Here is an 18,841-nt window from a genome sequence, read left to right on the forward strand (position 1 = left end):
ATTTGTGCACATGAAGCAACCCGTACAAAACTCAGCCAAAATGGAAAAAAAAACCCTAAAAAGTATGACAGAGCTGGATCTTTATACTGGCTTCACTTCATTGGCTTGACTCCTAGGAAACTGTGAACAGAAGGGAATTCATGGAAGAGATCTTTGCCACCTCCTAATTTTGCAGTGGCTGACACCTACAGCCCACAGAAAGCCACTCCTGAGTGTTAGGGTGGATCCCATCAGGGCCCCCTGGGATGCAGCGTGGGAAAGGTGAAGCTGGAAGAAGGAATTTGCAGAAATCCCCTCTAATTCTGCAAAAGCTAGAACTCATGGATTCTTGGGATCCAAAACATAGACTGTCAGTCCTCAGTAAGACTATTAAATGCTGTTTCGTACAGATGGCAAAAGTATTAAAAGTACTAGCTTTCATTCTCTATTCTACACATAATTCAATTTAGACACATAATTCAATTTGTTACTATTACATAGATTTAGCCTTCTGCAGGATCTTTTGCCTCAGTTTTTGATGTTTATGTGAAAACCTAATTTGGGAGTTTATCTACCATTATTTATTGTTTTGCTTGGGCACTATTTTTTTTTTTGTCGCTTCATCACACTTTTTTGCTTTCTTGATTAACCAATTCAAGCCGACCAAAGGTAACATACAAAAAGGGATGATGTCACAGTGACACATAGTCTGATTAGCCTCTTGCAACTTGAATGAGAGGAAGAATGGCTCAGTCACATGGCTGATCCCAGCCTATCATGCAGGAAATGGGATGATGTCATAATAGCACACAGCTAATCAGATGTGGACTTACGTTGATGTTACTGAGAACCATCAAAACCCATTCAGGAAGCACAGCACTCACTCTGAATAAGCAAATATTTTCATACACGCGCACGCTTTTGATTGAGTCACCAAAACTACCACATGTGATGGGAAATACTATCTTGATGCTGCGAAAAGCAATGCTTGCAAAAAGCAACTCCCACCCAAGTTATACATATATAGAAATTAGAACCATGAAAATAATTTATCTTCTTCATTTTTGCCTGGGAATATTTTAGCAACATTTGCCTGAGATAGCTAGGCATCCTACAAGAAGTTGTAACATGTTTGCAATGGTCTATCATGCAGAGAAGTTCTGTGATCCCTTACTCCACTCACAACAACAAGCTGTGATGACAGAGGCATAGTGACTAAAGTTTTTTTAAATGGTGGACCATTGCTGCTGGATGACATATAAATTGGAAGCAGTTGCTATGACACACCATTTAAAATGGTCATCTCAGGTACCTGTTAATGGGAAACATTTTTAGTCACTGAATATTGTAGATCTTGGATGTATAAGCCACAAAGACCATAATTCAGAACCATTTGCTGAGTCCTGGTTCATACATGAGAGCAAATAAAGGGGCAAAAGCGTAATAGGATATGCAGCATTGTTTCAGACATTACATGGTAGACTCCATATCTGTTAGATCATCCATATTACATTATCAAGCAAATAGAAAATTAGCACAGCTGGGGAAAATGTTCTACCCTATGTTGGTTTTCTAACATAATTCTGGATAATCCCAAAATGCAGTCCTCCATTGGTGCAGGCCATTTCTTCACCATAAATCTTTGCTAGCTCATTACTACCTGATTGCTCTACAAGTGTGAACCAGGCATTAGTGGATGCTAATTATCCTCAAGGACTGCCAGCAAGTTACTGTAGTTGATGTAGGAATGTAGAATCACTGCCACACTAGACAAGATGGCACCCCCAAGTGCTGAAGAAAAACAGTTGGTGTTTATACCCCACTTTTCACTGCCTCAAGGAGTCTCAAAGTGGCTTACAGTCATGTTCCCTTCCTCTCCCCACAACAGGCCCCCTGTGAGGTAGGTGAAGCTGAGAAAGCTTTTGACAGGACTGCTCAGTCAGAACAGCACTATTAGGGCAGTGGGAAGCCCAAAGTCACCCAGACAGCTGCATCTTGAAGAACAGTCAAATGTGGAAGAGTGAGGAATTAAACCTAGTTCACCAGATTAGACGCAGCCACTCTTAACCACTACCCCTCAAGAATGTGTTTCTATATTGTAGAATGAGTTTCCACAAGAGAATTCCTTTTAGTAGGAATTTGGCCCATGGGGGCCAAATTCTGGTCAGGACCACCATGGCATAGATGAAGGAAGAGCTACTGCCTCCCCCCCATATGGTTTTTCCAACTTGACGCTGCGCCCAGGAGACTTGTTGCTAAATTATGTCTCCCTACACAGTTCCAGGATGGAGAAATGGCACTGCACCACCCCTCTTCTTCCCATGATAAAGTGGTCCTAACTTCCTCCTGTGCTGCAGTGATCTCAGCCACTGGTACTGTTAAAAGGAGTCCCCTGCTTTACATAATGGGGACGCCATCTCATTTAGTTTGGTTCTGCGATACAATTGCCAAGACCAGTTCATTAGTTAACTAGAGCAGAGAAAGAAATCAAACAAGTGACTTATTCCCATTTTGATGGAATGTTCCTTTAGTGACGGTACAAAAAATTAATGAAGTGACATTAAATATTCATAATATGTTATCTTTGTTACAATGCTCCAAAGAACCACAAAATTAGTTTCATAGGCCAAAATGGGCTTCATTCAGCAATACTCCATGTTTCATGGCAGTCAGATTTTTAAAAATTCATGGAGTGGCCTTGCATGAAACTATGCAGCTAGCTCTTTGGAGGTTGGCCTATCTGTATTAATGAGAAACTCTAGTGCTTACAGACGTGATGTCTAGGTTTAAAAATCTGCAATATAATCTGAAACTTAGTATCATATAGCCCTCTCCTTGGGCTTCATGCCTGCTTCTTCTGGGGGACTCTTACTTTGGCTTGGTGTAGTGTTTAGGAGTGTGGACTAGCATGCCAGGTTTGATTCTGCATTCCCCCACATGCAGCCAGCTGGGTGACCTTGGGCTCCCCACGGAACTGGTAAAACTGTTCTGACTGACAGGGTATTTGTTGTGGGGAGAGGAAAGGGAAAGCAACCGCTTTGAGACTCCTTAGGGTAGCGAAAAGCAGGATATAAGAACCAACTCTTCTTCTTCTTCTTCTTCTTTTCCAGTGGCTGTTAGCCACTCGAATTTCCCTGCTCCCGTCTTTGGTTCCCAGGTTATTCTACTTCTTTGTAGTGTTATCTTTATCTGCTTGTCTGTATTGTCTGAAGAACAAATGGTTGTACCAGCTCACTGGCACTGGTGTGGCATCTCTCTGATCTGACTTTACTTTGAAGATAAGGAACTGTGTTCTGTGGGAAAGTGTTTTGTCACACAAAATGTGGGGGGAAGGAGGATTGTCTACATGAACCCTAGGTTTCTCTTAGCAACTTGTTCTTAGCAATGCTTTGCTGTCATGAAGTGACTTGTAGTGCTCTCTGTGGACTTTAATATCCAGCTTTTGGATTTTTAAAATAAATGTTTCAGCTTGTTTTGTCCTTTGGAATTAAAAATCACATACTCCTGACAGGTGCTCATCCAATCTCCTGCTAAAAACTTCCAATAAATGAGACTCCACCATCCTCCAAGGCAGTATATTCCATCTACAAACAGACCTTACTATCAGAAAATGCTTTCTAATATTTAAGTGGAACCTCCTTTCCCATAATCTGAATCCATTGCTCCTAGTGTCTCTAAAACTGCCCCCTCTTCAAAATATCTACCTTTTACATAATTGAACACAGCTATCATATCACTCCTTGTCCTCCTCTTATCCGAGCTATAATCCACCTCTCTCAAACTTTGTAAGGCATGGATTCCAACCTCTCAGCCATCCTAGTCACCCTTCTCTGAACATGTTCCACCTTTTCACTATTCTTTTTGAATTGCTTCCCCACATAAAGCCAGCTGGGTGACCTAGGGCTCGCCACAGCACTGATAAAGCTGTTCTGACCAAGAGGAATATCAGGACTCTCTCAGACTCGCCTACCTCACAGGGTGTCTGTTGTTGGGAGAGGAAAGGGAAGGGGACTGTAAGCCGCTTTGAGACTCCTTCGGGTAGAGAAAAGGGGCGTATAAGAACCAACTCTTCTTCTTCATCATCATCATCTAAATTCTTGAGGGCAGGAGCAAGCACTGGGAGAACACTGCCATCCATGTAACTGTTCATTCCCTACATTTTAAGAAGCTTCTACACACAGAATGACACACTGTAATGGAGCCAAAGAGGGTGCTTTCCCTCTGCCTAGATGTTAAAATAAGATTGATACTACTTTACTATCCAATAACAAAGAAAGCCTTGTCAACACCAGATGTTAACAGATGCCCAGCCTCACATTTGAACAGCAATGGATGCCAGATGTGCTTAGCAGTTGCGTTCATGTATCTGATACTGGCTTGGATCTAGCTGAACCTTTCCACAGGCAGAAGGATTTTGGCATTTCATGCTGGTGTGGGAAGGGGGAAGCAAGTAATGTTCATCTGGATCCAAGCCATCAGTTACCTAATAAGATCTATTTCCCAATAAATACTAGATTCAAAAAAGTTGGAACTTAAAAGGATAAAAAAGAAGGGCAAGATTGCCACAATGTTACAGGAGATGCAGCATATAGACCGTTTATGCACTGGGAACTTCAGTGCCCCAGCTCTCATGCAGGAGCACAAATTGGAGGCGGATGAGGTGCCCCAGGCCAAGTATTCCCCCATGTGGGTGCAGGAAGAGGTGGGGCAACCTGCTATGACTAAAACTCCAGCCTGCAGCCTGGCATGAAACCTCCAGTGCATAAACGGTCATATATATTCTAGCAAACAAAGAATCATACAACATAACTTCCAGACTTACAGCAGTTATGGCATTTGGTTTGGCCCCATGTTGGAGAAGAACATTGATGATATGGGTATGACCTTGTTGAGCAGCTTGGTGTAGAGGAGTATACCCATTCTGTAATAAATGAAAGCCACATTTAGGAAAGGGGACAAAGGAAGACTAGAACATACATTTCCAGCACGACATGGTATAAATATTTTATATTTGCAAAGCAGCAAAAAAGAAAAAGATAAACATCTACCTTGGTCTTAGCATTGACGTTAGAACCCTGCTTTAGGAGAAAGTTCACCATCTTGATGTTTCCATAGTGACAAGCTACTATCAGTGGAGTATAACCTAGCTACAAAAAATAAAAGGAAAAGAAACATAAGTAGTGAACATAATATTGGCTGGGAAATTTCTTACATCTGCTTGGTTGTATACCTTAGTCTGAGCATCTTTGTTTGCTCCATGCTTGATCAGCATGTCTGCTACATTCACTTTATCTTCTTGAGCTGCTAAGTGTAAAGATGTAAGTCCACTCTGCAAATGAAATACAAACAGGCTTTTAGATTATTATGTATGATTCCGCAGTGTTTTGCAGGAGCCAAATCTCTCACCAAAGGGAGTCCTGCATAAGATACAAATAATAATATTCAAGATGTATATAATTCTTAGATCATTTAAAGTGCTTCACAACAGACCTATAAATTAGGTCAGCATTATTATCTCTATATTAGATGAGACAAGAGTAAAGAAAGATTTGCCTAAGTCCACAATGAGAATCTGAACTAGGGATTTCTACTATCACCATTTCTTTGCCACTATCAAATAGGCTATTGCTCATTATAGTGGTCCAGTATTGTAAGTATGGTCAAGAAGTCATAGTCTTCTCAACTAAGCAGTGCAGGTTCTGATCAATGTCACTATTTGGGCCTCTGATGAATGTACCATGTCTGTAAACAGGGCCACCAAACAGACTATCTAAAGATGTGAATCCTAATACCTTCCAAATTAGCATTACAGCTCCCTAGTCTGTCTTTAGTTTTAGTAATGTCACTAGTACCCACACTGGAAAGTGTCAGAACTGCAAGCACTCTACAAGATAAACAAAGTAATACAGTATCATTAGAATATCTGTAGAACTGGGCCCAATGTACATTGGCTTCATACACAAATTGAATTGTGGGAGAAGGGAATACCCTACAGAACAATGCAAACTGCTTGACATCTGCCCTTGAACCAAATGACAACAATGGATGGAACTGCTCAATTCCCAATAATCCACTGATCCATCTTGCCCGTTCACAGTTCCAGTCACTGGATCTGGCCAATTTGGCTAACAGTATATAGATTCAATGTACAGTAGTATTTGGATTACCTTTGTGGCCACATGAATGTTGGCTCCTTTTTCCAGAAGTAAGTTCACCATGTCAGCATGACCTTCCTGAGAGGCCAAGTGAAGTGGAGTCACTCCTTGTTTGGTCAAAATATTGGTCTCTGCTTTGTAATCTAGTAGAGTTGTGGCAATCTGCATCTGATTCTTCTTGGCAGCAATGTGCAGGGGAGTATACCCATTCTAAAAAGCAGGGGTCTTACATCAATACCCATTCATAATATCCATTTTCTTTTATAGCAAAGATTAGTTCCTTATTCGTAACGTGTTATATCTTAGTTTAGGGGGGAAGTACTTGGCAAACAAGAAATTGACTAGTGATTTCTGTGTTGGATCACAGCAGGAATCATCAATTTATAACATATTTTATGACAGCACGTTGGGTATTCAAAGGTCCAAACATATGATTACTGAATAAGACTTTTATTTTTAAAAATTGGGCTTATGCTTTAACATTTAAAGGTTCATTTCAACTAAGAGTTTATATAAATTGAAGGCAACAAATAATTTGTAAACATGAAATACACTTTTCCAAATTCTCTAAATTATCAGATTTCCTAGAAAGAAAGCATTCTTGAAATGCATGGGAAATCTCACCTTGGCAGTAGCATGGGGAGAAGACCCTTTCTCCAGCAACAGTAGCGCCACCTTCTGGTTGTCATAATGAGCAGCAACATGGAGCGGGGTGAGACCATTCTGGAAAGGGTGGGTTTACGTTACGGCATTAAGTGAGTGTTAGCTCTGTTTTAAGCTGCAGTTATATTGCAAAACAACGTAAATTAAATAAAAAGTCAGAGTCCAGTGGCACATTCAAGACCAACAAATAAAAATAAAAAGTGATGAACTGATAAAGGCACAGTAGAAAAGAACAAGAGTCCAGTAGCGCCCTGAAGACTAACATAATTTGTGGCAGGGTATGAGCTTTCATGAGTCATGACTCACTAGTTACTAGTGGATTGTGACTCCGAAAACTCACATCCCCCCACAAATTTTATGAGTCTTTAAGGTGCTACTGGACTCTTGTTCTTTCTACTGCCACAGACAAACATGGTTACCCATCTTGATCTAATAAAGGCACACAGGAACATTGAACAAAATTTAAATTATTTCATATTAGAATGTTAAAGGTTAAAGGTAAAGGTTTCCCCTGTGCAAGCACCGAGTCATGTCTGACCCTTGGGGTGACGCCCTCTAGCGTTTTCATGGCAGACTCAATACGGGGTGGTTTGCCAGTGCCTTCCCCAGTCATTACCGTTTACCCCCCAGCAAGCTGGGTACTCATTTTACCGACCTCGGAAGGATGGAAGGCTGAGTCAACCTTGAGCCAGCTGCTGGGATCGAACTCCCAGCCTCATGGGCAGAACTTTCAGACAACATTTCTGCTGCCTTACCACTCTGCGCCACAAGAGGCTCTATTGCGCCACAAGAGGCACAAGAATGTTACTTAACATTAAATACACCATCAGATTCAAGGGCTTAAATTATCAAAGGGAATAAGCATGTGTAAGAATTGTCTGCATTTACACCTTTAATTGTATTAACTCTATACAATGACCTCTGGGCTAATGAGATTCAAACACGATTACATTCAGATTATGAAGAAAAAAATAACCCATTCCATTTTACTTGTGGAATAGTCTCACAAACCCAGAGCAATCGGAACACAGAGCACTTTTACTTTATCACCCTGCTGAGAACTCCGCTCAGAGTAGACTGACAGGCAAATGTCCAAAGAGCAGATTAAGATGTTAGAAGGACATCAGCTGACAACAAAGATGATAGGGTTAGGCCTTGTGTCAAATTCTCCCTATACTGCTGAATTATAACGTTCGCTTCTGTATCCCCTGCAAGTGGTGCAGGCTGAAGTCAGGAAACACAGGGAAAGAGTGAAATCTGACATCTGACTGCCTCTTTAGCAGCATCCCTGAGCTTCTGATAATGCATAATTCTACCCTTAAAGTGGGCAACAATATCTATTAGACATTAATTTGATTCTCTGATATATGAATTACATTACCTATCCATGTGGGAAACGTTTTAACAAGATGTATGCTATCAATGAGCAGTCTTCAAGCAAAGGTTGGATACACACTTTTCTTGGGTGCTTTAGGATGCTTAGGGCTGATCCTGCGTTGAGCAGGGGGTTGGACTAGATGGCCTGTATGGCCCCTTCCAACTCTATGATTCTATGATTCTAATGAGGAGGGCAGCTTTCGTGGCATAATTCTATTAAGGCACAGAATGAGTGGCCTGAATATGTCTTCATTTTGTCTCTTGTAAGGAGGTGAATTATATAAATATCATGTATAATAGCAGCTGCAAGATGATTGCCAGTACTAACTGGAACAAACAAATGCCTGTAATAAACACTTACAGTATTAAGTAATGTAGTGTATGGGGGGCACTGTTGTTTATGTACAGCAGCCTTTCTCGGCCTTTTTCCATTGAGAAATCCCTGAAGCACTTCTCCATTGAGAAATCCCTCCAGGCCCATCATTGGTCATGGGGGGGGAGGGTCAACATAACCATATATGGTCATATCACAATAATGTTTTTAAAAAAATTAATATAATTTTAATATATGTATTTAAAAATTAATTCTCACCCAATTGGGGAACTCTTCCTGGGGCCATTGAGAACCCCCTGTTGAGAAAGCCTGATGTAGACAAATACTATCTGGTGAATATCAGTTCTAATGTCTAAATGCGTAGCTAAGCAATGCTATCTTGAATGGTATTGATTTTAGGCCTAAAGACTTCATCTAATTCCTACCTTTCCAGCTGAATCAGGAGATGCTCGGCGCTGCAACAGGAGTTTGGCTACATCCAGACTTCCATATTTAGCTGCCACATGCAGTGGTGTGAATCCCTTCTGTAAAATATCCAAATGCAAAATCGGAGTACTTATATGATCATAATGTGCTCCTTTGCTTTAAAGAAATTTTAAAGAAATTTTAAGAAATTCCACCCAATTCACAGTTTATAACCAATTACCTCTCAAATTCAAAAAAAACCCTCTCTTATCAGTAAAGGAAAACAAACACACTAGAACCACACCAAGAACCATATCACTTTTTTCCCATTTGGCTAGCACCTTGAAAATGAAATACCCAAACATGATGGAATCTCAGCACAAAGCTAACATCCAGAAATACACCAATTATTGCATTTAGGCATTTCAGAGAGATTGTTCTCTGCAGCTGCCTTCACAGAGCCCTTGACTGTTTCTTTTTAAGAGCTGTTAACTGAGAAAATGTTTAAAGGGATGATCAGGAAGAAACATACAGGACACACACCTTATGATGAGCTGGATTACTGGTCTATCAGGGTCACTACTATCTACTCTACTGGTTTGTCAAGCACTACTATCTACTAGCTGCAGTTCTCCAGCATCTCTGGTACAGGCCTTTCACATCATCTGCTAACCTGATCCTTTTCAGTGGAAGTGCTGGGGGTTGAACCTTGCACCTGCTGCATCCAGAACAGATGCTTTATTACTGAGTCATGATGCCTCCCTAGAATCATAAAATCCTGGAGTTGGAAGGGACCTCCAGGGTCATCTACTCCAACCTCCTGCCCAATGCAGAAACTCACAACTACCTGCCCACCCACACTGATCCCAATTTCTTGCCCAAGTGATGTCTCCACCAAAAATCTCCAGAATCCAGTCTGGCCTGGAGGAAATTCACCTACCATCCCACAGTGGCGATCAATTCTCTGGGTATGCAAGGAAGGGCCACAAGAGACAAACACAGGCACATCCCTTCATGCCCACCCACTCGGAATCTGCCTAAGTTAATAAGATCAGCATTTCTGCCAGATGACTATCTAGCCTCTGCTTAAAAACTTCTAAAGAAGGAGAACCCACCACCACCCAGGAACCCTGAGTAAAGCATGCATGAGCAACAGATTCCATTTAAACCTCTGTAATGTAAAATATTAAAGCCGGCTCATTATTGGGAAATTCTTCTTTTACCTTGGTAGCCAAAGAGTGTGCAGCACCCGCTTCCAAGAGAACGGATGCAACGTCCACTTGACCTTCCCGAGCAGAGATGTGCAGCGCTGTATATCCATTAGTTGTGGCAGCATCTGGGTGGGCCATGTGTTGCAACAACAGCTGTACAATTTCTGTTTTACCCAGGCGGGAGGCAATATGCAGTGGAGTCTGTTCCTCCTACAACTCAAATCAGGGAAGACATCAGAATGTTTTGTTTTTAATAAAACGGCTGCTTCATTCTCTCCCATTTCACATAGCAGCTCTACAGGTGTGTTCAAAAGGAAGACACAGGTCTCCCTCCCTCCCAGTTTATTATCACCATCAGGGTCATCAACATTTAGCCACCCTACGTACCCCACTGCTTTTACGGCACAGTGCAAATACCATGAAGGATAGACTTCAGAACGTTGTTAAACCTACCCTTGCACGGGCGTCAACCAAAGCACCGTTTCTCAGGAGGCAGCGGACCACTTCCACCTGTCCTGCTCGTGCCGCCATGTGCAATGCAGTCTCCCCTCGCTAAGTAAGAAAAGACATTCTTAATTCTTTTTAAGATCAGTTAAATGAAAATGGTATGGGATTGTTGGCATTGCTCAGAGTCTGAAGGAATCATAACATCCACCCACAATATATTTAATAATAACTTTCTAAAAGTTAGTTTTTAAGGTTGGAATGAACCACGGTAACTACTGTAGAAACCACTGGTGAGCATCTTCCAGAGGGCGGTCTATCAAGAAGTAAAATGCTAGCCCAATCGAGATCGCTGAGATTATTACATGAATTCCCAACTTCACCATAGTGCTCATGTTGCTCAGCGGCATCACTATGGGGCCCAGGAGGGAAATATGATCCTCTGCCTTACTCATACAGAGATTCTAAGCTATTCCTCCCCAATACGTTGTGGGGCACTGTCAAGATCAATGACTTTGCAGCAGATGGGTAACTGAGAAAAGTTTTGATTACAAAGCCAACAAAAACATGCTACGTTCAAGATTTCAAGATTTGTTGGAGTCACATATCAACTTGAGACTAGTTAACAAATACTATTAACTGTAGAAACGTGTGTTTGTATCAAAATGTCTCATATTTAAGTGGAACCTTTAAAAGTTTGCTTTTAAACATAAACATAAAGAGACTGGACACGTATGGACTCTGCATGCAGCCTTATTTAGTTCTTGTTTATACTTCCCTGGGATGTTGCTGTTGTCTTGTAGAAGTCTAACTAGTTGAACAGTTAATCTCAACCTATGCTTTTTATTTGTTATTTATCCAGATATAACTAGGTTAGTTTAAATTTTCAGAGTGGCAAATTATTGATCGGTAGTTGTGTTAGTCTTTAGTAGTAAAAACAAACAGATCCTATGGTGACTTGAAGGCTAATAATGTTCAATTTATGTTTGGTTTTTTAGGCTAACATCTAATTTCTCAAACACATAAGGGTGCATTTGCTTCATTTTAGACCCTTCTTTTGTCTTCAGTGAGGACTCAAAGCAGTCTACAGTGTTCTCTCCTCTATCTTATCCTCACAACAACCCTGTGAGGCAGGTTAGATTGTGAGTGGGAGACTGGCCCATGGTCACCCAGCAAGCTTCCATGGCAGAGTGAGAATTTGAACTTGTGTTGCACCTCCTAGGCCAACACCCTAACCACTACTGAATACTGCTCTGCAGACATAAAAATGTAGGTGTGTGTGTATATACACATACACACAATAAAATGTCATATATAATTGAAGTTATTAATCAAAGGAAACATCTAAATTCCAGAATTAGTATTTTTCTTTAAACTTGTCTAACTTTCTTCCACAGATGCAGGTTGTAGTTCTAGGGCCTTACAAAGCAGCAAATTCCACTGAAATCAGTAGATATGCCTTTTCAGTAAATATGCCTGTTTTCTTTGAAAACTATTTATGGTTAGCCATGTTGATGTGCAGGAGAAGCACTGGACTCAAATCTATCTCTTATGTTTATGGCAACTATGCCTTATAATATTGACCTTCCTTGGCAAATTAGGTTTGCCAGTACCTTGCAATGGTCTCATCAATTCGAAGAACAAGGAACTACTTAGGGTTTTAAAATAACTACCCATGGTCTGGGCCTCTCATATATGTGGGACCACCTATTTCCTTATTCACCCCCCCCCCAGCAGGGCTTGTCACTCTGTGGTTATGTTAGAGGTTCCCAGTCTGAGGGAGGCTCGCCTGGCCTTGACCAGGGTCAGGACCTTTTTGGTCCTGGTCCCATCCTAGGGGAATGAATTCCTGGGAATGCTGAGGGCCTGATAGAACTTTCTGTTCCATCAGGTCTTTGGTTGAGGCTCCCCTGTTGAAGACATTGGGCTCCCCTCTGGTTGCCCCCCCCCCCGAGGTATTTTTATCCAAAAGATCTGTCAAGCTGGGGGGAGGTGGGAGTTTTTTGCCACCAAGGGGTGGGTTTTATACTGGAGATATTATGACTGTTTCATGGCAGTTTTATGTTGGGGGATTATTGTTACCCACCACGAGCCACTGTGTAGGAGTGGTGGGATATAAACTGAAACATGAATAAATAAATAAAATAAACATTTTAAACATATTTTCTTCTTTAAAAAGGCAAATTTCCTTTTTATTTTATACCTATTTATATAGTCAGAAGATTGTGTTTTAGGATAGCTCATAAAATAATGGTATAAAACGTGGCCTTTGCACCAGCTTTATGGCAACTCACAACGATTACTCAAATACAAGCCATACTCACAATGTTAGTGACATCTGGAGAGGCTCCATTCTGCAGCAGAAGGAGAACTATGTTCAAATGGCCCATAAATGCAGCCACATGTATTGGTGTGAGACCCGACTGTGAAATAAAGCAACAGCAATTTTACTCCTCTGCAAATCACTTGAGGAAGAGGGGTGTCTTCCTCATTTATATAAAACGAGAGTGGGAATTTAAGAGAAAGAGGAAATAGTGGGGAAAGAAATGCTTCAGGAAATTTCTCTACCTCTGTTATAGCTTGGATTGAAGCCCCATATTTCACCAGTAGTTCCATGACTTTAATGCGATTTTTCTTGCAAGCAATGTGCAGTGGAGTAAAACCATTCTGTGCAAAAGACAACCATGTTAGATAAAGCATGCAACTACAGAAGTCATACGGTGTTAGATTACCAATTTTCTTCAGTAGCAGCAGGTTCTGGCATAATGACAAACAGCATGCTCTTGGACAGTTTGACTAACACTTTAGCCCAACACAGAAAACAGGCTGATGCAGCGCAGACAAAATATTTCCCAGTGGAGTTGTGTGTGTGTTTTTGGCATAACACTCAGCATGCCCATGTAAATAGTCGTATCAAATGTAACTGAGGTGCCTTTCAATCAAATGCTCAGCAGCATCCAGAACTCTTCAGTATGGTGAACTACTATATCACACGGGAACAAATGACTAACACAACTAATGGTGTGCATTCAGATCTACCCAAGCCAAAAATCTATCCCAAAATACCTTATTGATATTTTCAGGGTATATTTCAGAATCCCAAAGGGTAGCCATGTTGATGTGCAAGAACTAGATTTTAATTCAGTAGCAATGTAGAGACCAACAAGATTTTGGGAATATGAACTTTCAGGGTTTTTTCCAGGAAATTTGCATTAGAGTGGCCTTGTTTATATTTTTAAAAAACCCTGAAAAAAATCCCAGATATATTCAGGAATCATGAGCATCTCTGAAAAACTGCAGAGAGGCTGGAGCAGATAGCTCCCACCTCTCAGCTGTTTGTGGGATTCTAAAGTTTAAAGAGACTGCAGAAACCAGCCCCAGGATCAGCTGAGCCAGTGGGGAATACAGAATCACAGAATCATAGAGTTGGAAGGGGCCATACAGGCCATCTAATCCAACCCCCTGCTCAACGCAGGATCATCCCTAAGCATCCTAAAGCAATACTTTGCTCTCTACTGACACAGTTTAGGGATGGCCTCTCCTGAAACCAGATTTAAACCAAATTGCACAAGAAGCCAGTTTCGGAATTAAGCTGGCTTTTAAAAAAAATGTTTTTTCTTCTAAGGGCCATTGCCCCCCCCCCCCCCAATTCAGGATTTTTGGAACATTCTGGATCTGAATACTGTACTAGTCTAGGGATCCAGGATTTTTTGGAAATCGCAGAGTTTGGGGGTGTTCAATAGACCGGAACTGGAAAATATAAGTAAAAAACTCTGCACATTCCTAAACAGGAAGAAGCACTATCTGCAGCACAGGACTGCACCTCACTGAACTGGCTTCCAAGCTACTGAGCATGCATGTTAAAGGCATTCTGTAACAAGCTGTTGATTTTCTTGATCAGAAATGTAAATGTTCTTCAGGTAATGCCCATTTTTACTCTCTACTTCTAAAAAACACAGGGTAAGTATAAACGATAATATCCTTACTAATCAAGTACCTCAAGTCAATAGGCAACTCTGAACATCATGAGAGAACTAATCCTATAGATGGAATTACAGATGAAAACGTATCACAGGAAGATGCTATTGTTCAATTAAATATTAAAAGATTTCATTCATAAACTTCAATACGTTTGAAATGCTAACTTCTAGAATAGTAAGCATAGGAATTCCAAGGTATCTGATTTACCATTGATTTAACATAACGTTTTTAAAATACTGTAAATTCTATCTGATAACATTCACATTTCAGGAATAGATGAAGTTATCATAAAGTCTCTGTAAAACATTTAAAATATCAATGACTTTGTTATTTGAGTAAGAAAATGCATTATCCTAAAAATGAGACATTGTGATTATTTAGAAAAATGCAGTATTTCAGCAATATTTATTGCATATTAAATTGATTTCATGAGAAAGCACAAACAAAATACAATGGAAATACACGATAACCACCCATTTAGAAATAGCTTGCGGATCTTGGGCACAGAATTTTGGGGCACAATAATGTGATAGGGGGAACACCTTAGAGCAGGGGTAGTTAAACTGCGGCCCTCCAGATGTTCATGGACTACAATTCCCAGGAGCCCCTGCCATGGACATCTGGAGGGCCGCAGTTTGACTACCCCTGCCTTAGAGAGTGCACAAGAACTTGCACAAGCAGAAGTGTGCTAAATCCATTTTTGTTTTCCTGCGCACACTGCTGGATCCAAACCAACATCTGAATGATGAAATACACATTACAACAGATCTGTGAGGTTTTTGCTTTCTTTGTCTAGCTTCACACTGCTTCCAGTGCAGAACTGTTTTGTTGTAGAGCTGTCCCAGAGCTTAATGGAAAACTCTGTGATCTGCTTAGCCCTAAGCCGTATGCTAGCTGGCAGACCTCTGGTGTTGGGTGGCACAGACAAAGAAATATTAAGGAGGGGTGATGGGCACAGTCACAACATATGTGCCAGAATTCCCCTTTTTACAAGGAACAGCTGCACTGGGGATATTGTGTTCTCGCAGAGTTATGGGAAATGCTTACCAGAGCACGAGCATTTGGATTTGCTCTCTTGTCCAGGAGGAGTTTGGTGACCCGATAGTGGCCACAGTGTGCAGCAACATGGAGGGCCGTCAGGTAATCTAATGTGACATCATCAACGGGAGCTTTGTGCTGGAGCAGATGTTTGACGCACTCTACGTGATCACCTTGGGCAGCCATGTGAAGTGGAGACAGTCCATTCTGCAGCAACAGCAAGTACAGAACTGTTAGAATCACAAAAAAACTACTACTTAGAAAGAGGGGGATATACTTATTGCAGCAAAGGAATTCCAAAATCAGTTAAAATCATACAAAGACATGAAAAGGAACACTGTAAGACTCGCTAAGGGGGAAAAAAACCCGAACTGGAATATTAACAAGGCCACTCTAATGCAAATTGCCTGTGTAGTTATTCAAGGTTGGCAACTATAGGTTGGGAGATTCCTGGAGACTAGGAGGTACAGCCTGGGGAGGGTGGGGTTTATAGAGGGGAGGGACCTCAGGAGGAAGGAGGCACCTTCCAAAACTGCCATTTTCTCCAGAGAAGCTGACTTCTGTCAGCTCAAGATCAGATCTTAATTTCAGGAGATATCCAGGACGCACCTGGAAGCTGGCAACCCTTCACTTGTATCAAATTAAACTTAACATCATCAAACTCTGGCTGTGTTGGAACTAAAGTAGTTTGCACAGTCTCTCTCAAATCTGGAAAGATGACAAGCCGGATCCAGCCTAAATCTGCTAGTGGAAGGGGTGGAGTAATTCCTACCAGTTCCCCTCTTCCTCCTGTAGGCCCATTTTGTGTAGATCAAGAGGCTACAGCAGGAGGAAGGAATGTTCCATTCCTTTGTCAGAAGCATTGCGTAAGCAGTAAATTTAGTCTGGACCCAACCCAAAATATACAAATGGGAAAGTATGTCCATGTTCTTTAACCTATATAGTACAAAACTGATATATGTACACTAATAATTCTATGTATTCTCCGGTCCTCCAAATGCAGCCAGCTGGGTGCATTCTCTAATCCAGGGGTAGTCAAACTGTGGCCCTCCAGATGTCCATGGACTACAATTCCCATGAGACTCTGGGAATTGTCTCATGGGAATTGTAGTCCATGGACATCTGGAGGGCCACAGTTTGACTACCCCTGCTCTAATCACACAAAAGGGATGGGAAAATCAGGAATATTTAAGTAAAAAGTGAATAGGAATGTGTGCTCAAATCAGCTGTGACATTTGTACATGCATAGTTTTTTGGGGGGTCCTTTTTCAGCATCTGAAAAGTTAGCTTTCAGAATGGGACCAAGTGACCATTCGCTGCCTTGGCTACTGTGCAGGAGCACAAATCCGGGGCGGATAAGGTGCACCAGGCCAAAAGTTCCCCCGTGCAGGAGCAGGAAGAGGCAGGGCAGCCTGCCCTGACTCAAACTCCAACTTGCAGCCCAGAGTGAAGCCTCCATGTGGAAACGTTCAGTGAGAAACAAGGGAGGAAAATTATAGAGGTCACCCAGCTGGCTGCATGTGGAGGAGTGGAGAATCAAGCCTGGCTCGCCAGATTAGAATGTGGTGCTCCTAACCACTATACCAAGCTGGCTCTAAATAAGCCGTAAGGGAGTGGCGGGCAATAAATCGAAAGATAATAATAATAATAATAATAATAATAATAATAATAATAATAATAATAATAATAATAATAATAATAATAATAATAATAATAATAATAATAATAATAATAATAATAATAAATACTATATTCTGAAACTCTACTGTAGTTTCAAAGAGTGCTTTTGCAAACCATATCAGAGATTAATTGGTCCTAGGCAGAGTGCCTCAATGACCATTTACGCACTGGAGGTTTCATGCCAGGCTGCAGGCTGGAGTTTTAGTTGTGGCAGGTTGCCCCACCTCTTCCTGAACCCATACAGGGGAGCATTTGGCCTGGTGCACCTCATCCGCCCTCAATTTCTGCTCCTGCATTGTAGCCGGGGCAGTGAAGTTCCCAGTGCATAAACGGTCAATGTGATCTATTTGAGAACCATCATATTGCACTGCTATAAGAACAGAGAAGAATTTCAATGGTAGATGGCTGCGTATTTGCTATTGAGAAGATGGGAAAGCTTCTTCACTTGCACATCTTCCAGTCTGACAACCACATCCTCCTACTGTTTGTACAGGCAAAAGACACTTCTGTGTAATGGAAACAACCTTCTAGCATTCACACATTCAAAGGAAGAGCAACCATGTTTTCTTTTGTGTTTGTTTGTGTGTCTCTGTGTGTGTGCACTCACTGTCAAGTCACAGCTGCCATATGGTGACCCCTATTGGGGTTTTCAAGGAAAGAGACTAACACAGGTGGTTTGCTATTGCTTGTCTCCACATAGTGACTCTGGACTTCATTGGGAGGTCTCCCATGCAAATAATAACCAGGGCCAATCTGGTGAATTTCAGAGATTTGATAAGAAATCCAGCTAGTCTGGGTTATCCTTGTTTTCTGGTAACCTGTAGTGTAACAAAACACTGTGTCAATCTCTACCTTGAACAACTATCAGATGCTTCACCTCCTTAAAGTATTAAAAATCTCAAGTTTCAGGCCACTTGTCCTACCAAGTAACATCTGCATTACAACCTCATCTTAGCAACCATGAATATGAAAAAGTTCCAATAACCTTTAAAGCTTGCTCAAGCTCTTTGTAATTCTTTTTATAGTTGATCCTAACACAGATACTTCAAGGCTGCTTTTGGGTTTTTCTAATGGACCACCTCCTTCACCAGTGACTTTTATGTTTTTAATATTTATTGTATTTCATTAAGTTGCTCAATTACTTGCTTTGCATGTACCGTTAAACTGATTTTGAGCTTTCAAAATCCGGCAAACTGAGCTATCTGGCAAACTAAAAGTAACTCTTAAAACACTGGCCTGAATTTTTTAAAAAAATAATTGTGATAATTTACACACCTTTGTCCTTGCAAGCAGTGGGGCACCTCGTTCCAGGAGGAGCTCTACAACCTGATCGTGTCCACTTCGTGCAGCACAATGCAGTGGTGTCAGACCATCCTTAAAGCAAACAGTGGAAAAGAAGTTAAGCATCTATGGAACATAACTCTCGCTAAGCTATGCATGCCTACCAGTAACCATAATTGTAATCAGAACAACACACTTTCAATCAGTAATGTACACATTTGCAGGGAAAGAAATTACCCTTTACTAGAGCAGTGGTATCACATAGGGAAATACATATCCATTAATTCTCATAT

General features: G+C 41.2%; 1 protein-coding gene across 50 annotated transcripts in view; it reads right to left on the reverse strand.

Annotated features, from left to right (window-relative positions):
* Window positions 1–18,841, reverse strand: part of ANK2 (ankyrin 2) — a 331,669-nt gene that overhangs the window by 79,058 nt on the left and 233,770 nt on the right. For all 50 annotated transcript variants that reach the window (XM_077300524.1, XM_077300529.1, XM_077300531.1 and 47 more), the window contains 12 exons: window positions 18,543–18,641; window positions 15,597–15,794; window positions 13,137–13,235; window positions 12,893–12,991; window positions 10,578–10,676; window positions 10,137–10,334; window positions 8,934–9,032; window positions 6,759–6,857; window positions 6,147–6,344; window positions 5,210–5,308; window positions 5,028–5,126; window positions 4,802–4,900 (listed from right to left, as the gene is read on the reverse strand). In XM_077300524.1, coding sequence (XP_077156639.1) covers window positions 4,802–4,900; window positions 5,028–5,126; window positions 5,210–5,308; window positions 6,147–6,344; window positions 6,759–6,857; window positions 8,934–9,032; window positions 10,137–10,334; window positions 10,578–10,676; window positions 12,893–12,991; window positions 13,137–13,235; window positions 15,597–15,794; window positions 18,543–18,641 — 1,485 coding nt within the window. The remainder of the gene's footprint in view (window positions 1–4,801; window positions 4,901–5,027; window positions 5,127–5,209; window positions 5,309–6,146; window positions 6,345–6,758; window positions 6,858–8,933; window positions 9,033–10,136; window positions 10,335–10,577; window positions 10,677–12,892; window positions 12,992–13,136; window positions 13,236–15,596; window positions 15,795–18,542; window positions 18,642–18,841) is intronic.

The sequence above is a fragment of the Paroedura picta genome, chromosome 10 (genome assembly GCF_049243985.1).
Source record: "Paroedura picta isolate Pp20150507F chromosome 10, Ppicta_v3.0, whole genome shotgun sequence".
NCBI classification, from domain to species: domain Eukaryota; kingdom Metazoa; phylum Chordata; class Lepidosauria; order Squamata; family Gekkonidae; genus Paroedura; species Paroedura picta.